Source organism: Bos mutus, chromosome 25 (assembly GCF_027580195.1).
Source record: "Bos mutus isolate GX-2022 chromosome 25, NWIPB_WYAK_1.1, whole genome shotgun sequence".
NCBI lineage: Eukaryota > Metazoa > Chordata > Mammalia > Artiodactyla > Bovidae > Bos > Bos mutus.
In genome coordinates, this window is record NC_091641.1 from 31,959,297 (window position 1) to 31,976,321 (window position 17,025).

General features: G+C 54.1%; 1 protein-coding gene across 1 annotated transcript in view; it reads left to right on the plus strand.

Annotated features, from left to right (window-relative positions):
• Positions 1 to 17,025, plus strand: part of LOC138985592 (uncharacterized) — a 160,196-nt gene that overhangs the window by 121,801 nt on the left and 21,370 nt on the right. Inside the window, exons 49-56 of the mRNA XM_070362578.1 lie at positions 3,344 to 3,481; positions 5,879 to 6,053; positions 8,210 to 8,331; positions 8,877 to 9,017; positions 10,436 to 10,549; positions 10,655 to 10,783; positions 11,421 to 11,582; positions 13,257 to 13,421. Coding sequence (XP_070218679.1) covers positions 3,344 to 3,481; positions 5,879 to 6,053; positions 8,210 to 8,331; positions 8,877 to 9,017; positions 10,436 to 10,549; positions 10,655 to 10,783; positions 11,421 to 11,582; positions 13,257 to 13,421 — 1,146 coding nt within the window. The remainder of the gene's footprint in view (positions 1 to 3,343; positions 3,482 to 5,878; positions 6,054 to 8,209; positions 8,332 to 8,876; positions 9,018 to 10,435; positions 10,550 to 10,654; positions 10,784 to 11,420; positions 11,583 to 13,256; positions 13,422 to 17,025) is intronic.

The following is a 17,025-nucleotide window of genomic DNA, read 5'->3' on the forward strand; positions in this document are numbered from 1 at the left end:
CATCACATGTGTCCCCCGGCCTGCAGCAGGCCCCGCTGGGCCACCCTCGGAAACCCCTGGCTCCAGGTTTCCCAAACAGGCCCGGGTTTACATTCCTGGGCCGGCCTTGCAGCCCCCACCGGGGCCCACGAGACCCCCAGGAGCCAGGGGAGTCTTGCCCACCAGTGCCTGGCGCCACCTCCCCCCAGCCTGGCACGCTCCTGGGCGCTGGATGACGCGGCCTTTGAGCTGAGCCAGCCTCACCCCCCAGGTGCTCCATCTGCCTTTCCCACGGCCTCTGCGTGGCTTCCTGCCCTGTGTCCACAAGTCCTGTGTTCACCTGGAACCCCGGGATATCGCTATCTCAGGCATCTGCTCTGAGTAGCGTCTGGGGTGCTGGGCGTGGACAGGAGGGCCCGTGAGAGCTGCGATTCCCTTCCCTCGGTGCTTGCCAGTGTTTCTTTCTGTCTGCTCCCCCTCCCCGAAGCAGGAGATCCTGGAAGGTGTGCCCAGGACCTGGCCTAGGGCCCAGCATATAGTAGGTGTTTAGTGAGAGACAGGGAGGGAATGAATGAATGAATGGATGAGTGGATGAGTGAGCACACACACCAGTTGGCCGCTTCCTTATCCTGCCAGCCACCCAGCTTTGTAAAAAGCACCCCCCACCGGCCTTGGCCCAGGCTGACTTTGTTTATAGAGCACCTACTGTGTGCCCGGCTGTGTACCAGCACCTCACACACAATCTCAGAGCTCTGCAGACTTCACTCACCATCACTCAAGGAACCTCTTAGTTTTCCCCCAATCTTTCTTTTCAATAATTTCCAACCTATAGAAAAGCTACTATAGGGCAGTGACCATTTACCAACTGGTTTTCCCCCCAGTTTTATTAAGATGTAATTGACGTACAGCACTGTTAGTGTGTACAGCACATTAATCTGACTTGCATCTACTGTGAAATGACTGTAAAGAGTTAGTTAAATCTGTTATCTCAGAGAGAGATAGAAAAAGAAAAGGAAAAAAAAATCTTGTGATGACAACTGTTAGGATCTCTTCGCTCTCTTTTTTAAAATTAATTTTATTGGAATATAGTTGATTTACACGTTTAGTTTCTGCTGTACAGCAAAGTGAATCAGTTATCCATATACATATATTCACTCTTGTTTAGGTTTTATTCCCGTATAAGGTCACTACAGAGTACTGAGTAGAGCTCCCTGTGCCATACAGTAGGTTCTTCCCAGTTCCCTATTTCATCTCTGGCAGTGCGTATACATCTGTCCCAACCTCCCAATTTATCCCTCCTTTCCCTTGGTAACCGTAAGTTTCGTTCTTGCATCTGTGACTCTGGTTCACTCGTACCATTCTTACCAACTCTCAAATACATCATCCAGCAGGGTTAACGGCAGCCACCTCGCTGTACGAACATCCCTGGTATTTATCTTATATCACCAACTCTTAATATCTTGCCGCGTCTTTCTATTTATATTTACATAGGTTATATACTTGTATATATTCACACACATATTTTTGTACTGTGACTAATATTGAGCTGTTTCTGGAGGCATGTCCTTACTCATAAATACTGCAGCTGGTGTTTCCTATAACAAGGGTATTTTCTTGTATAACACAGTAGAATTACCAAATCCAGGAAATTTAACATGTGACATAATGTCACTGTTGAGTATACAGCTCATCATAAAAATTCCCAGTTGTGCAGTAATTCTGCTTTCTCAATAAGGTCCTTCTGAGCTGTTTTGTTTGTTTTAAATCTGGGATGCAGTTCAAGATCACCCCGGGCATTCAGTTGTCCTGTCTCTTTAGTTTCTTAACATCTAGGACAGAGGTCTGCAAGCTTTTACTGTAAAAAGCCAGATAATAAATATTTTAGCCTTTATACCCAATACCCTCTCTGCTGCCACTACTCAATTTTGCATTATAACAAAACAGCAGCCATAGACGATATATAAATAAATGGGCTTGGCTGTGTTCCAATAAAACTTTATTTACAAAGCAGGCAGTGAGCCGAATTTGGCGCAAAGACTGACCCCGATCTAGCGATTCTCTTCCTACCACCTACCTTTCTTTCCTTTAACATTTTATTATTATATTTCTCAGACACTGAAAGATTCAAACAGCTTCCTTGTGAATACCCACATACCTGTCACCTGGATTTTTTCATTCATATTTCGCTTTACTTTATCACACAGCTCTCCACCCATCTTAATTTTTAATGCATTTCAAAGTAAGTTCCTGATACTGATATACTTCCCCCTAAACATTTCTTATCATTAACCACCTTAAAGAAGAACTCCTGTGTTGAGCAACAAGGATTTACTGTATACACAGGGACTGTAATCAGTATCTTATAATAACCTATAATGGAAAAGAATCTGAAGCTGTATACCTGAAACTAACACAATATTGTAAATCAACTATCGTTCAATTTTTAAAAAGAAAGAAAACTTTCACGTGGATGATTTTGCAGTGTCCAAGCAATCATTTGCAAAAATGCTCTGTTTGAATTTGTCAGGTTGCTTGTGTAAGGTGTGATTCAGGTTGGACATTTTTGACAGGGGAGTCACTAAATTAATGATGTTTCTGGAAAGCTCTTAGAAATACCAATTCTTGACCCAGTTTCTAGAGGCTCTCTTTTTACAGGTCTTAGGTGGGGGCCCAGAGTCTATATTTCTAGCATGTGCTCTGAGTGATTCTGCTCTTCAACCAGCCTGTAAATTAGCACATGATTTCACATAGGGTCCATATCAACACATTAATAAAGTGCGTTTCATCATCCCAGTTTATCTGGTTAGAGAGTGAAGTCCTTGGGGGTTACGGAACTAGCTAGACGTCACTCACCCCATGCTTGGAAGAGCCAGAGCTGGGTCCTGGCCTGTCTGATGCACCGTCTGCGTGCTGTCCTCTGCTCCAGACTGCCCCCTCCCATTTACAGTGATAATTAGAATGCCTGCCTGCTGCAGGCTGGTCGCCACCTGCAAGTCAGTGTTAGAGCATGAAGGGCGTGGGAGATGCTTGTCCTGGCCACACCTGGGGGTCTAACCTGAGCTTAGGACCCTCGTGCGTGCTAAGTCGCTTCAGTCATGTCTGACTCTTTGCGACCCCATTGACTGCAGCCCACCAGTTTCCTCTGTCCATGGGATTCTCCAGGCAGGGATACTGGAGTGGGTTGCCGTGCCCTCCTCCAGGGGATCTTTCCTGGACCTCATGTCATCCCAATGCATCTCATCCAGGGAGCTGTGGGTCTTTAAGTCTGGGGGCTTTGGGAGGCAGAGAATACTTCCAGCACCTTCCTGAATGTTCTATCAGAGACTTGGCTGAGGAAATCCGCCTTGCTTTCCTTCTGACCCAGCTACGATACTCTGAGGGTGGAGCCGAGGGCACATTTGTGTTGATGGTGGAGGAGCATCATTTCCACATGGGTGCCGGGCTCGCAGCTGCGAAGAACAGCCTTACCAACATCATCAAGCTGGAGCAGAACTTCCCCCAGGTGCGTGGAGGAGGCCAGGGCAGGCTTGGCGGCGGGGGGACGGGGGGATGTTCCTGGGGCAGCCCATTGAGAAAAGAGGAATTGTCCGGTTTCCTGGGAGGATCCACTGCAGGCAGGGCTGTGATGTGGGCAAAATTTGCTGGAATGGATTCTCAGCTGGTCTCAATGTCCCTTCTTCCCTTCCCCCCTCCCTCCCTTTCATGTTATTTACTGAGCATCTACTAGGTGCCAGGCCAGACACTGTTCCAGAAGCTGGCGATGTTGCTTAGAGCAGACTGATGAGTCCGTCCTCTCATCAAATGTAGTCTAGTAGGGAGACTGCACCTGCAAAGCATCAGAGACATGGGCAGGAGACGCATCAGGGAGATCCCCTGAAGAAGGAAATGGCAACCCACTCCACTATTCTTGCCTGAAAAATCCCATGGACAGAGGAGCCTGGTGGGCTATGGTCCACGGGGTCATGCAGGAATCAGACACGACTTGGTGACTAAGAAACAACCACAAGTGGGGAGACTGATCAACAACAAAAAGAAAATCAAATAAGAAAAATATACCAGACGCTGATACCTACTATAGAAAAGGGCTTCCCTGGTGGCTCAGATGGTAAAGAACCTGCCTGCAGTATGGGGTGATATGAGCGGGAATGACTGGGGAGCTGTTTAGGTGGCCAGCAAAGGCCCCACTAAGGAGGTGAGTTAACCATTTGGAAACCTGGTGACAGGGCCTTCCAGGCAGAGGGAACGAGATGTGCAAAGGGCCTGGGGCAGGAATGACGTTGGCACGTTTGAGGAACGGCCACTGTGCAGGAGCAGAGTGGGTGAGGGGGAAAGAGCAGGCAGGAGTGCAAATCTAATCATGCAGGGTGCATCAGGCCACAGAGAGGAGTTGGGATTGTATCCTCTCTGAAATTGGAGGCCTTTGAGGACCTGATCCAAAGGGTGCTTTCAGACTCCTCTGGCTGCTGTGTAGTGAGTGACCTACAGGGGGCAGCAGAGTCTCAAGTGGATGGTGACTGCAGCCATGAAATTAAAAGACGCTTGCTCCTTGGAAGAAAAGCTATGACCAACCTAGACAGCATATTAAAAAGAAGAGACATTACCAACAAAGGTCCGTCTGGTCAAAGCTATGATTTTTCCAGTAGTCATGTATGGATGTGAGAGTTGGACTATAAAGAAAGCTGAGCACCGAAGAATTGATGCTTTTGAACTGTGGTGTTGAAGAAGACTCTTGAGAGTCCCTTGGACTGTAAGGAAATCAAGCCAGTCAATCATAAAGGAAATCACTCCTGAATATTCATTGGAGTGACTGATGCTGAAGCTGAAACTCCAGTCCTTTGGCCACCTGATGCAAAGAACTGACTCATTGGAAAAGACCCAGATGCTGGGAAAGATTGAAGGTGGGAGGAGAAGGGGACAACAGAGGATGAGATGGTTGGATGGCATCACCGACTCAATGGACATGAGTTTGAGTAGACTCTGGGAGTTGGTGATGGACAGGGAGGCCTGGTGTGCTGTAGTCCATGGGGTTGCAAAGAGTCGGACACCACTGAGTGACCGAACTGAACTGAACTGAACTAAGGGTCTCAAGAATGATGGTGTCTTGGACCGAGATGGCGGCAGTGGTGATGGGCTTTAGAGACATTTAAGAGTAAACTCCCTTCCTCCCCCTAAAAGTCTCCTCCACCATCCTCCTGTGGCACCCAACAGCAGGGAGAGTGCCCCTTGCTGAGCCTTTGCACAGGCTGTTCCTTCTGCCTAGAATGCCCTTCCCTATTTTGTCAAGCAGCCTGTTTCTCTGTATTCCTTTTCCCCTTGAATATCTTCCATGGCTTCTCTTGTCACCTTGCCCCATCATTTCCTAATTCTGTGACTGTCTCCCTACCAGCCTGGAGTCCCTGAAGGGCCACGGTCAGTCTTGGTTATCTTTGTCCCCCAACCCCCAGCCCTGGGTCAGGAACATCACACCAGCTCATTAAATGTTTGAGAAATCCTTCTACCAACCACAGCAGCCCCTCGTGGCACCGTCCGTGGGTCCAGCCCTGAGCTGAGCACATCACTCCCCTCGTCTCACCGAAGTCAGCACTATTATTCTTACCCCAGTTTATAGACGAGGAAACTGAGGTTCAGAGAGGTCAGGAAACTAGCCCAAGGCCACACAGCTTGGAAGTGGAGCTGAGAGGCGGCCCTCCTCTTTACAGGGGGCGTCAGCCTCTGGTTTGTCATAGCCCTTCTGCCCCCTTGCTCCACTCCGTTACGTCATCTACCAGCCCAGTAAACAATTAGAGCTTTGCTTCTTGTCTTTCCTTTTCTGAAAGCTGTTCTCCTTTACTACCCTCAGCAGAAACATGGGCTGGGCTCCCCAGTGACCCAGCTCCATCTTTTTTTTTTTTTTCCCCAGTTCCACGCCCTTCCTGGGGAGCTGATCCTTCAGACCTCATACGAGCGAGCCCGTGGCACCCAAGTCCTGCACCACACGGTGCTGTGGGATGGGCAGGGCGTGGCCCTCAAGGGGAGCCTCAATGGGAGCCTCTCCATGCCCTTCCTCAAGCCCGCTGGGACCCTTGGTCTGCAGGGTGAGTCTCCCAGGAGCCACGCATTCACCCATTCACTCAGCATCATCACTGAGTGCTTGCTTATCCCAGTAACTGTTCTAGGCACTGGGGGTCCATCGGGAAGCAGCATGGCCCAGGTCCCAGATCTCAGGGAGGAGGGCTGTGAGCAGGGATACACACCGAACAAGATAACATCAGAGTGTCTCCAGGAGTGAGAACGCCTATGAAAACAAGCAGGGTTTGGTTTTGGGGGTGGAGGGGGTGGAGCTCCTCCAGGTGGGTGGTCTGGGAAGGCTTGTCTCAGGAGGTGACTTTCAAGCTGAGCCCCGAGTGACAAGGTGAAGCTCTGGGGAGATCATCATGGGCGGAAGAGGAGGAACAGCAGGTGCAAAGGCCCTGGGGCGGGAATAGGTTTTGTGGCTGGAAGAATAGCAGCAAGGTCAGTGTGGCTGGAGTGGACTGACGGGAGGAGCAGAGGGGAGGAGATGAGGTGGGAGAGGTTAGGGGAGCCAGGACACACATGGTCTCAGCCTCTGACAAGGAGTTGGGGTTTATCCTGGGTGTGATAAGGCAGGAAGGCAAGGTTAGCGTGTGGAAGATGTGGCAACCCCCTGCATCCCCGAGGGCTTGCAAGCTGAGGCTGACTGCAGGTTGGCAAGGGAGGTGAGTGTGGCCCCAGCAGGGGCACCCGTGACCCCCTGAGGCTCTCCAGGAAACAGCCCCATCCCCAAGGGCCATGCAGACACACGGGCTGTCAATTCGTGTTTGAGGAGTCTGCGTACACAGAGCAGAAACTGACCTGCTGGCCTGCCAAGCGGGAGACGCAGTGCAGACCCTGGCCCGGGGCGGGCACGGCTTGCTGGGTGGCCCAGTGGGGTTCCCCGGGGTCAGGGTTGCCACATGTGTGCCCTCAAAGCAGAGAGAAAAAGAGGATCCTCAGCACGCCAGGGCAGTGTTTGTCGTGCGTGCCCGTGTGTGCGTGTGTGAGTGTGTGCACGCTCGGGGGCCCATGGATGGGCTGAGCAGCCTGTGGACCCTGCTGTGTGGTTACTGGGCGCAGAAACCAGCGGGTCTGGGGCAGAGGGAGTGAGGGGTTGCGGCTCTGCATGTGGTCAGTGCTCCTGGACTGGTGACCAGATGATGCCTTGAGAACCAGCTTACAGCCACTGTCTCTGGACACAGCTCCCCAGGATCCATGTAGGAACAGTCCCCTTCCAGAGGGTTCAAAGGTGGTCTTTGTCTGCAGCAGAGTCTCAGGTGGACTCCTGCTCTGGGGGGTCTAGGAAGGCAGGAGCAGTTGGTGGCCTTATGGGATGGAGTTAGATGGTGCCGGAGGTCAGGGCAGCTGGACTCAGGCTTCAGAGATGAAGGAAGAAAATCGAGGGCAAGGAGGCCGTGAGGCCTCAGCCATGGGCTGTGTCGTACCCCAGGATGGAACGAGAACATGGGGCAGCTGAGTGTGACCAGGCGGGTGTGGAGCATTCAAAGTGGCCGGGGTAATCGTGTGTGAGGGGCCTGAGAGTGATATCGGAAGGCATATCCGTCAGCTACTGCTGTGTAACGAATGACCCCAAACTCAGTGACTTACAGAAGTAAGAATTCATCACTGCTAACAAGCCTGTGGGCAGCTCTCTGGTCTTGCTCATGCATCAGGGTCAGGCGCTAACTTGGATAGGTGGTGCTGCTGATTTTGGCTGAACTTTCTTACTTGTTCACGGGCTGGTTGGCTGTCGCCTGATCTGGGACAGTCTCTGCTGAAACATCCAGGCTGTCCTCTGTGTGGTGTCAGCGTCCGGCAGGCCAGCCTGGGTTTAATCTCACTATGGCTGGGCAGGGGTCCCAGAGAGCCAGATGGAGCTGAGGCCTTAAGGCTGAAGCTGGGGATTTGCAGTGTCAACTTCACCAAACTCTACAAGCCAGTCACGAGGCCAGCCCAGGTTCCAGGGCCAGGGCAACAAATTCCACCTCCTGATGGAGGAGATACAAGGCTTCTTGAAGTCCTGGAATGGGGCTCTCATGGGGATGCTGATGGACTGTTGAGTGGCAGGGGGACCAAGTGAGGGGACAGCTTCTGAATTTTGTGCAGATTACGTGCGTGTGTGGCCCCAAAGTGGCCCCCGGCACCCTCTTGGCCTCAAGCTGATGCCCCCCCTCCCTGTACGCCCCTCCCTGCCCAGTGGAGCTCACCCACCCGCTGCCCCTGCCCCTTCCATGGCACTGCAGCTTCCGCCTGACCTCCGAGCATTCAGCACGCCGTCACCAGGATGACCTGGTTGTGGGCTGGGACGGCAAGGACCAGGTAGGTGTTGGGCTGGAACAGGACCTGGGAAGCCCACCTTGTGGCCTGAGTGGGGCATTCGGGGCCCTGCCCTGCCCAGGAGCATTATGGGTCCAAATGGGCTGAGCCCCGGTCCCCAGAGGACCACGGGAAGAGCACTGGCGGGAGGAGGGAGCCTGGGTCCCAGCACCACCTGGATGATAACAGGAAGACCAGTGGCTGATGCATAGCGACGGCCTCTTGTGTGCCAGGCAGGCCAGCCCCCTTTCATAGATGAAACTGAAGCTCAGAGGGGAATGGGGCTACTGAAAGGCAGGGCTGGGATTCAGATCCATGAAATGCTTCTAACCCCCAGTCCCCTCTCTGTCGTATGCTTGTCCCTATCTCCTGCTCTCCAATCCTCAAGTTACTCCTCTGAAAAATGGGCTGAAGCTCCCAGAGGGCCTCCCCCAGTGGTGGGCCAGCAGTCCTCACTCCCTTGACCCTGATGAAGGAGGTGACCTGTGCTGGGTGGTGGAGAGGCCCTCTCTGGGGGAGGCCTCCCGCTCAGCCTGTCCCCTCCCCAGGTGGCGCTGTCCTCCTCTCTGCAGCTGGGAAAGGGCAAGCTGGCCGCCCGCCTGGCCCTGGCTCACCCTTTCAGCCTCTCCTGGCGGCAGGCCCAGGCCAGTGGCCTTGCTGAGAGCAGGGGCGGCAGGCAGAGCTGGCAGGTGAGCGGGGAGCAGCCACGGGGCCCTGGGTAGACGGCTCTTGGGGGTGGGTGAGCCGCGTGGCTGAGGCCATGGGTGGGACATCTGGGACCATGTGCGGGGGAGGAGGATCTTGTTTGTCCATCAGAGACGAGGACGTCTCTGGAATCACAGTGTCCTGAAGCTGGGAACCCCGGGGGGGCCTTGATGCATTCATTCCTTCACTGGGACTGTATTAAGCACCTAATGTGTTCCAGGTCGTGTTGAGATGCGGGTGTAGTCCCTGCGTTGATAAAGCTCATTTTAGGGGGAGGAGCAGTTCGCGAGCATGTCTGGTTCATCACTGATGCGCTGGTTTGTTTAATTGGTCACTGCAGGGGTTCACATAGGGCAGCTTGGACTCTGCATCTGACTGGGAGGCTCTGGGCAGTCTTCAGCACCTCTCTAAGCCTGGGGTTTTTTTTTTCTGTGAAATGGGAGACAGTAGGCCAGTGTGTGCCAGGCAAAAAGACCAGAACTCAAGAGAATGAATGAATAAAAAATTAAGAGTTGTGATAAGCCCTATAAAGAAAGTAAGGAGGGTACTAAGAGAATCACTGGGGTCCGGTGGGGAGGGGACTTTAGATGGGGTGATCAGAGAGGGCTTCATGGAGGAGGCGGCTTGTCAGCTGAGGACCCGTGGATGAAGAGGAGCCCGGACGAGCTGGAGGAGCAGCGAGTGCAAAGGCCCTGAGATGGGAACAGGCTGGGAGCTTCAGGAGGAGCCAGAGGCAGTTAAGACCAGCACGGAGGAAATGATGGGGTGGGGCCCGGTGAGCAGGGAGACCAACTGTCTTAGCTCGGGGCTGCCATAGCAAAACATCACGGGTTGGGTGGCTTAAACCACAGACTAGAGGCTAGAAGTCCAAGATCAAGGGGCCAGCACGGTCAGGTTCTGGTAATAGCCCTCTTCTTGGTCTGAAGCCTTCTCTCTGTGTCCTCACAGTTGGGGAGAGAGCTCTGTGGGGTCCTTCTTACAGAGCACGGATCCCATCATGACCTCCCCCCCCAACCCCATCTAACCCTAATCGCCTCCCAACACCTCCTGATGTTGTCACATTGGGGATTAGGGCTTCAAGCCACAGGCCCCAGTGAGGGGCTCAGATTTCACTGCCCTGGGAAATGATGAGTCTGGGTGTTGAGAATGGGGATTTTTCCACCCAGTAAACACTTCTGGTCTGCAGTCTAGGCATGGCTCTGCACTCTTACAGACATAAGCTGGAAGAGAAGTCAGTGTCTCAACTCCCGCTTGCTGCTTCCATCCCCTAGAGGGTGGGCAGGGAGACCACCAGCTTCTCCACCTTCCCCCACCCCAATCCACGACACACAGATGGGGGGACCTCAGCCTTCCTCTGTCCCACCTCTCCCATCCACCTGCCACTGGCCGTGTCTCCACGCAGGTGCAGCTTGCCTGGAACGGAGGGCAGCCGCTGGCCTTGCAGCTCACCTGGGCCAACAGGTCCTCGACGCAGAGCACCTCCTGGGATGGTTGCGTGGCTGCCTCCCTGGGGCAGGTACACTATTGCCCGCCCTCCCGACCCGGCACCGGGCTGCCCCAAACCCCGGGCCCTGTGCTGCCCCCCGTGCCCCAGTCACATCCACATCCTCTTCCCCGTCAGCTCCAGGACACCTGGGGCCTGGGCACCCTCAGGGCCTGTGGGGCCTTAACGCAGACCCCAGCTGTGCTCAGCGAGTGGCTGGATCTGTCCTGGGACGGACGCCAGGTGCGGCAGAACCTGACTTACGAGGTGAGGCCTGGGGAGCTGGGTGGCCCCACCAGCTGCAGAAAGTGCCTGACTCTGGGGCCTTAGGGTCCTGGGTGTAAGTGCTCATTGTGCTGGGGGGCCCTGGGCAATTCATTTCTCCACTGCAAACCTTGGTTTTCTCATCTGTGAAATGGGTACAAGTATCCTTCCCTGACTGTAATGTCATGAAAGCACTGGGAGGTCAGGAAAGCAAGGTGCCCAGCATGAGGCGGGCACTTGGGGAGCAGACAGAGGAGTGGGTGAACCCAGTGGGCTGCTGGAGAGGGGTGGGGGGAGGTGGGGAGCTCAGGTTCCCAGAGGTGTCAGGGTCAAGGTCTCACCAGCATCACCATCTGCCTGGGGCTCCTCATGGACTGAGTGCTGCTCTGCAGAGCCTGGGGCAGGGGCTGGGCCATGGAGAGATGAGGGCAGCTGGCCTGGAAGTGCCCTTGTCCCTTCTGGGTTTCCTTAGGCCCACAGCCCCTCAGTCTCCCAACAGAGGTCCTGCCCGGAGTGTAAACGCCCGCTGTGGGGCTGCCCGGGGCTCTGATGGGGTTCCTGGCACCTCTTCTCCTCTCATGAGGGTCTCCTTCTCTCTTCCGGGATGAGGCCCCATACCAAGATGCCTTCTTCCTTCCAGAGGCGCCAGCCATTCCTCCCGGACAAGATCCATGCAGAGGCCATGCTGGAGCATGTCCTCGGGGCCCCCTGCTCCACGCAGAGCTTCTGGGGAGACGTGGAGACAGACCATGCCCGCTGGGTGCGCCACTCCCTGCGGCTGGGGCTCTGCCACCTGCCCACGGTGAGTGTGTCCCCGGGGAAGGGCCCAGGGATCCAGCGGTAAAGAGAGAGGAGGGTGCCCACCCAGGGCAGGGGTGTGAGTGAGGGAGCCGGGTCCCGTCATCATGGGTCCTCACAGGCCTGCAGGCAGCCCCGGGCAGGGCGCTGTCCTCTCTGAGTATCTGGTGTTTCATCTGAGGGATGGGAGACACAGTTGGTTCCAGCACGTGGGGTGATGGGGAGATTTAAGATGTGGCACTGGGAAAGTGCTCGACATGTAAACCAAGCTGCTGTTTTCATTGTTGTTAGGGGGAGGGGTTGGGACCCCTATCCCCCAACATTCCCCTGGGTTTGTTAGCTAGTTGATTGTTCTTTCCTGCCTTCCTCCACCCACCTTTTACCCATCTTTCCAGCCATCCATCCATCCATCCATCTACCCACTCTCCAATCCATCCTCCCATTCATCCATCCATTCCTTCATCCTCCCCATCTTCCAGCCTCCTCCCTTCCATCCATCCTTCCATCTATCCATCCTTCCCCTTTCCCGTTCCCCACACCCTCTCATCTCTCTAACAGTCCCGGGGGTCACAAACTTTTCCTCCAAAGGGCCAGGTAGTAAATATTTTATTTATTTAAAAAATTTGTTTTTGTTTGTGTTGGGTCTTTGGTCTTTGTCCGTGTTGCCGCGTGAGGGCTTCCTCTAGTTGCGGCGAGCAGGGGCCACTCCCTTGGTGCGCTGCACGGGCGTCTCACTGCGGTGGCTTCTCCTGTTGCAGAGCACGGGCTCTGGGCACCAGGGCTTCAGTAGTTGCGGTGTCCAGGTTTAGTTTCTCCGTGGCAGCTGAGATCTTCCCGGACCAGGGACTGAACCCGTGTCCTCTGCACTGGCAGGCAGATTCTTAACCACTGAGCAGCCAGGGAAGTCACAGTGAATATTTCAGGTCTTACAGACCATGTGGACTCTGTTGCAGCCACTCAAGTCTGCCATTCAGCCGTGAAGGCCACCGTGGAGGACGTGTAAATGAAGGGGTATGGCCAGTCCCAATAAAAACTATTTACAAGAACAGGCAGTGAACCAGATTTGGCCCATGAGCCGAAGTTGCCAGCCCCCAACCTGTCCATCCATTCAGAGAGCATTTGTGGGTCTTTCTTATGCCAGGCTCTGTTCTAGGTGCAGGCACAAGGATGGTGAAAGGGACAGACCAGGTGCCCGCCCTCCCGAAGCTCAGAGTCCCGTGGGTAGAAGAAGATAAACAAGACAGGTGTAGTGAATGCTATGAAAGAATGAAGCAGGGAGAGGGGACGAATGCAGAATGCGGTGAGAACAGCCAGTGCAAAGGCCCTGTGGCCGGAGCATGCTTATAGATGTTTGAGGAACACAGGGTGGCTTTTACAGAGAGAGCAAGGAGGTGAGGTTAGGAAGATAATGCACGTCCACAGGACCCGCCAAGGAGACCGGCTTCTCCTCCAAGTGCAACGGGAAGACAGAGGCTTTGAGCATGGCGACAGTGTCTGATTTGCATTTTTTTTTAGGTAAAATGGAGGAGGGGCTATAGGGTGGGACAGGAGTGGAGGCTGGGATAGGCTATTGTGACTGTCCTGGCGTGAGGGGCTGTCGCCTGGACCAGGGCCCAGCAAGAGGAAGCTGTGCTCCTGTGCCTCCCTGACCACCGACATGCCTGCCTTCTTGTTCCAGGCACTCTCAGTCTCTGGGGAGCACACCCTGGGCAGCGGTGAGCTCCTGCTACATTCCAGATGCCAGCTGGGCCTCGCCCCAGACCCAGATCACGGCCTGCACCTCAGCCTGACACTCCACAACCACAGCAGGCCCCGGACGCATGACTACTCCGGGGAGCTGGAGGTAAGGTGGCTGCCCGCCCCAGAGGAAAAGACCCTGATGGCCATCTGTCCCTGTCTGGCCAGTGGACCACCACTGACTGGGCAGCCCTGCCATCTAGTGGCCAGTATTGGAACTGCAGACAGGCACACGGAGGGGGCCTGAGCTTACTTGCAGTGGGAACCCCTGGGCCTGCCCACCCCTGACCCCCAGCCCTCCACCACCAAAACAGCTCCTCTGCTGCCCCAACACCAGCCTTTCCCATAACCAAGAGGCAATGGCTGGACTGCCTGGGCTTGAACCCCAGCCCCACCTCTTCCTAGCTAGCAATTTACCTCCCCTCTCTGTGCCTCAGTTTCCTCACCTCTAAAGTGGGGATAATCATTGCACCTGTCCTACCTCCCATGGGATTAATATCATAGGGATTAAATATCTTAACGTGTACGTTGCTTAGAACAGTGCCGGGTACAAAGCCAGCACTAAGGATTAGCTTCTTATATTGTGTCTGTTCACTCACTCAGTCGTGTCTGACTCTGTGACTTCATGGACTGTAGCTCACCAGGCTCCTCTGTCCATGGAATTTTCCAGACAAGAATACTGGAGTGGTAGCCATTTCCTACTCCAGGGGATCTTCCTGACCCAGGGATTGAACCTGTGTCCCTTGCATTGGCAGGTGGATTCTTTACCACTGCACCACCTGGGAAACTCCAGCTGCTATTACTATTGGCTATTATTGGCCCAGTCTTATCTTGTCTCTCCCTTTCCTGGCAACCCAGGGAGGTAGAAAGGGTTCAATACCTGCCCTGCCCTCATCTGGCCAAACGGTATTGGAAAGGGACCTCTCCAAGCCCCATTTCCTTACCTGAAAGTGGGGGTCAGATATATTTCATAAGGCGGTCAGTGGGGTTCTGGGCACCCCTTCTCCACCCACGCAGCATGGGTGTAGAGTAGGTGCCCCATCACTGCTGCCATAAGCCTATCTCTGTGTCTCCCTGGCCTTGACCTTGTGACTTTCCCTTTACAAGCCTCAGTATTCCCCTCTGTCAAATGGGAACAATCCCACCTCCTCTGCAGAAGTGTTGGGAAAAAAAGAAACAGCTCGCATGGCACATGCACACAGGAAGTGCTCATGCGATGGGCGTTTCCTGCCAGTGTCCAGAGCTGGACGAGGCGTTTCTGTGTCTGGAGCTCACCCAGCCCGTTTCCGAGCCCAGAAGCTGTGATGGTTTCAAAAGCATTATCCTTTCTGAGGCTTGCCAAGGCTGGCTCTCATTTCTCCGTTGGCCAGCCAGGCTGCGAGCCACCCCCGCATGTGTAATCCCAGTGCCCCAAGGTTCACGTCTCCCCGCAGTGGGTGGTCAGGGAGCAGCTGGTCCCTCTGCTTCCATCCCGAGCCCGTGGGTGGCTGGTTTTGACCGCTTCTCCCTTGCCCATGCCCTCTCGCTCCATTTTGGGGTCTGTGGCATGGGGGGGGGCTTTCCCAGCCTGGTTTGGTGTTCACGCCAAATGGAGAAGAGGGACAAAATTCGGGGGGGCAGGCACTCATCCCAGCTGCTGGGGCCCCAGCCACTCAGTGCCTAGGACAGAGCTCAGACGCAGGAGGCCATCTACGAGGAACACCCCAGGTGTGGTCTGCTGACGCCTGACACCCCCCCACCCCCGCACCGCACCAGGCTCACTGCCTGAGCACTGTGAAATCTCCCAGGAATTCCTGGGCGCCACCCCTCCCACCCACTCAGAAATCTGCTGGAAGGAGACTCAGGAAACGGCATGTTTTATTGCGAGCACCCTGAATTGGATTCCTAGGGCTAACAAATTACCCACCAACTGAGTGCCTTAACACGACAGAGATTTCTTCTTTCACAGTTCTGGAGGTTAGAAGGCTAAAATCAAGGTGTCAGCCGGCCGTGCTTCCTCTAGAAGCCCCAGGAAAGAATCCTTCCTTGTCTCTTCCAGCTGCTAGGGGCCACCAGCAATCCAGGAGTTGCTTCATTATCCCAACCTCTGCCTCTGTCGGCACATGGCCTTCTCTTTTTTTAATATTTATTTTTATTTATTTGGCTGTGCTGGGTCTTAGTTGCAGCATGTGGGATCTAGTTCCCTGACCAGCGATTGAACTCGGGACCCCTGGAGAAGGAAATGGCAATCCACTCCAGTATTTTTTTTTAAATATTTTATTTATTTGGCTGTACCGGGTCTTAGTTGTGGTGTGAGATCTAGTCCCTGACCAGGAATTGAACCCTGGCCCCCTGCACTGAGAGCATGGAGTCTTAGCCACTGGACCACCGGGGAAGTCCCCACCTGGCCTTCTTATAAGGACGCCAGTCATTGGATTTAGGTGTCCTTATATATGACTTCATCGCAAATTTATTTCATCTGCAAAGAACAGACATGCAAATGACACCATGTTCACAGGTGCCAGGGGTTGGAACCATCAGATCTTTTTGAGGAACACAATTCAACCCATAACAGACCTCCTGCACACATTCACACAAATACACACACACACACACACGAGTTCTGATTCCTGATAAATTTTGAGAACCACTGTTCTACATCTGATCTTACAGATTTTGAAACTGGGGTAACACACTTACTCTGGGCTGCACCGCTTGGGAGATGCAGTATTTGGACCAGAATACAGAGCAGCTGAGTTCAGGCCTGAGGGGGCTCCCCTCCCCCACAAATGCATCTCAGTCAGCCTGTTGCCTCCCCTCCCCGCTGGGTCTCCCTCAGGGTTCCTTCCCTTTAGGCCACTGAGGGTTTTCCTGACTCTGCCCCACCCTGGGTCTGGAAGATCCCCTGGAGAAGGAAAAGGCAACCCACTCCAGTATTCTTGCCTGGGTGGTCCCATGGATGGAGGAGCCTGGAGGGCTGCATACAGTCCATGGGGTCTCGAGGGAGTCAGACACGACTGAGCACACACACTTGGAACTGTTTTATCGGTATGTCATGAGCTGTTCCAGTCAGTTGTTCCACTGGCTGTCCACGGGGTTGCTAAGAGTGGGATGCAACTTGGTGATTGCACAACCACCCGTCTTGTGTCCCCTCCCCTCCAGGCTGGTGGCCACAGGGGCTGGGACAGACTGCTCAGTAGCCTGGCCTTTATGCCAGCCGCCACCCACAATGTCTCCTTGACCTTGCAGAGACATCTGTAGTGGTTCTCCTGCAGATACGGAAAACCTCGCCAGGTGGGAAATACACTCAGGTGCTGGGGATGTTGAAATGCCAGGGCCCAGCCGCTCCCCCCAGTCAGTTAGGTCAGAATCTCTGGGGTGAGGCCTGAGCATCAGGAATTCTTAAACCATCTGGATGCCATATCCGTGCGCAGTTAGGTCCCTGGATGTGGATTTTAATAAGCATTTATGCAGTCGGTAGGGATTCTGAGCCCTGTGCTTCCCTGGTGGCTCAGATGATAAAGAATCTGCCTGCAACGTGGGAGACCCGGGTTCGATCCCTGGGTTGGGAAAATCCCCTGGAGGAGGCCATGGCAACCCACTCCAGTATTCTTGGCTGGAGAATTCTTGGACAGAGGAGCCTGGCGGGGTACAGTCCATGGGGTCGCAAGAGTCGGACATGACTGAGCGAGTGCGCATGAGCATGAGCTGAGGCCTGTGGCAGGGTCGTT